The sequence below is a fragment of the Papaver somniferum genome, unplaced genomic scaffold (assembly GCF_003573695.1).
Source record: "Papaver somniferum cultivar HN1 unplaced genomic scaffold, ASM357369v1 unplaced-scaffold_24507, whole genome shotgun sequence".
Classification (NCBI taxonomy): Eukaryota; Viridiplantae; Streptophyta; class Magnoliopsida; order Ranunculales; family Papaveraceae; genus Papaver; species Papaver somniferum.
Window position 1 is genome coordinate 603 of NW_020634939.1, and position 398 is coordinate 1000.

General features: G+C 38.4%; 1 protein-coding gene across 1 annotated transcript in view; it reads left to right on the forward strand.

Annotated features, from left to right (window-relative positions):
• LOC113341135 overlaps positions 1-303 on the forward strand; it is a gene marked incomplete at its 3' end in the record, with an annotated part of 846 nt that extends 543 nt beyond the window's left edge. Inside the window, exon 2 of the mRNA XM_026586127.1 lies at positions 58-303. Coding sequence (XP_026441912.1) covers positions 58-303 — 246 coding nt within the window. The remainder of the gene's footprint in view (positions 1-57) is intronic.
• Positions 304-398: the final 95 nt, after the last annotated feature.

The following is a 398-nucleotide window of genomic DNA, read 5'->3' on the forward strand; positions in this document are numbered from 1 at the left end:
TTTTGGCACCCAATCTTCAAATATTTGCTTGGAGAATTCTTAATAATGGTATTGCAGTTGGTAGCAGGATGATGACATACTGCAAAGATATTAATACAGAGTGCAGGATGTGTAATGGTGCTGTTGAAACTTTGGAACACTTGTTCCTATACTGCCCTGTATCTCAAGCTGTTCTTTTTGCTTCTCACCTGACTCTCAGAATTGATGCAAGCCTAAATCTTTCAGTTCACCACTATATCAAGAGTTGTTTATTAGAAGGTGGAGACTACTCAAAGTTAAAAATGGGGATTTGTCTGTTCTGGAGTATATGGAAGACCAGGAATAACATAGTCTTCAACAAAGGCACTGTGCATATTCAGAAAATGCTTCAAGAGGCTTATTACTGGTTCCACCGTGAT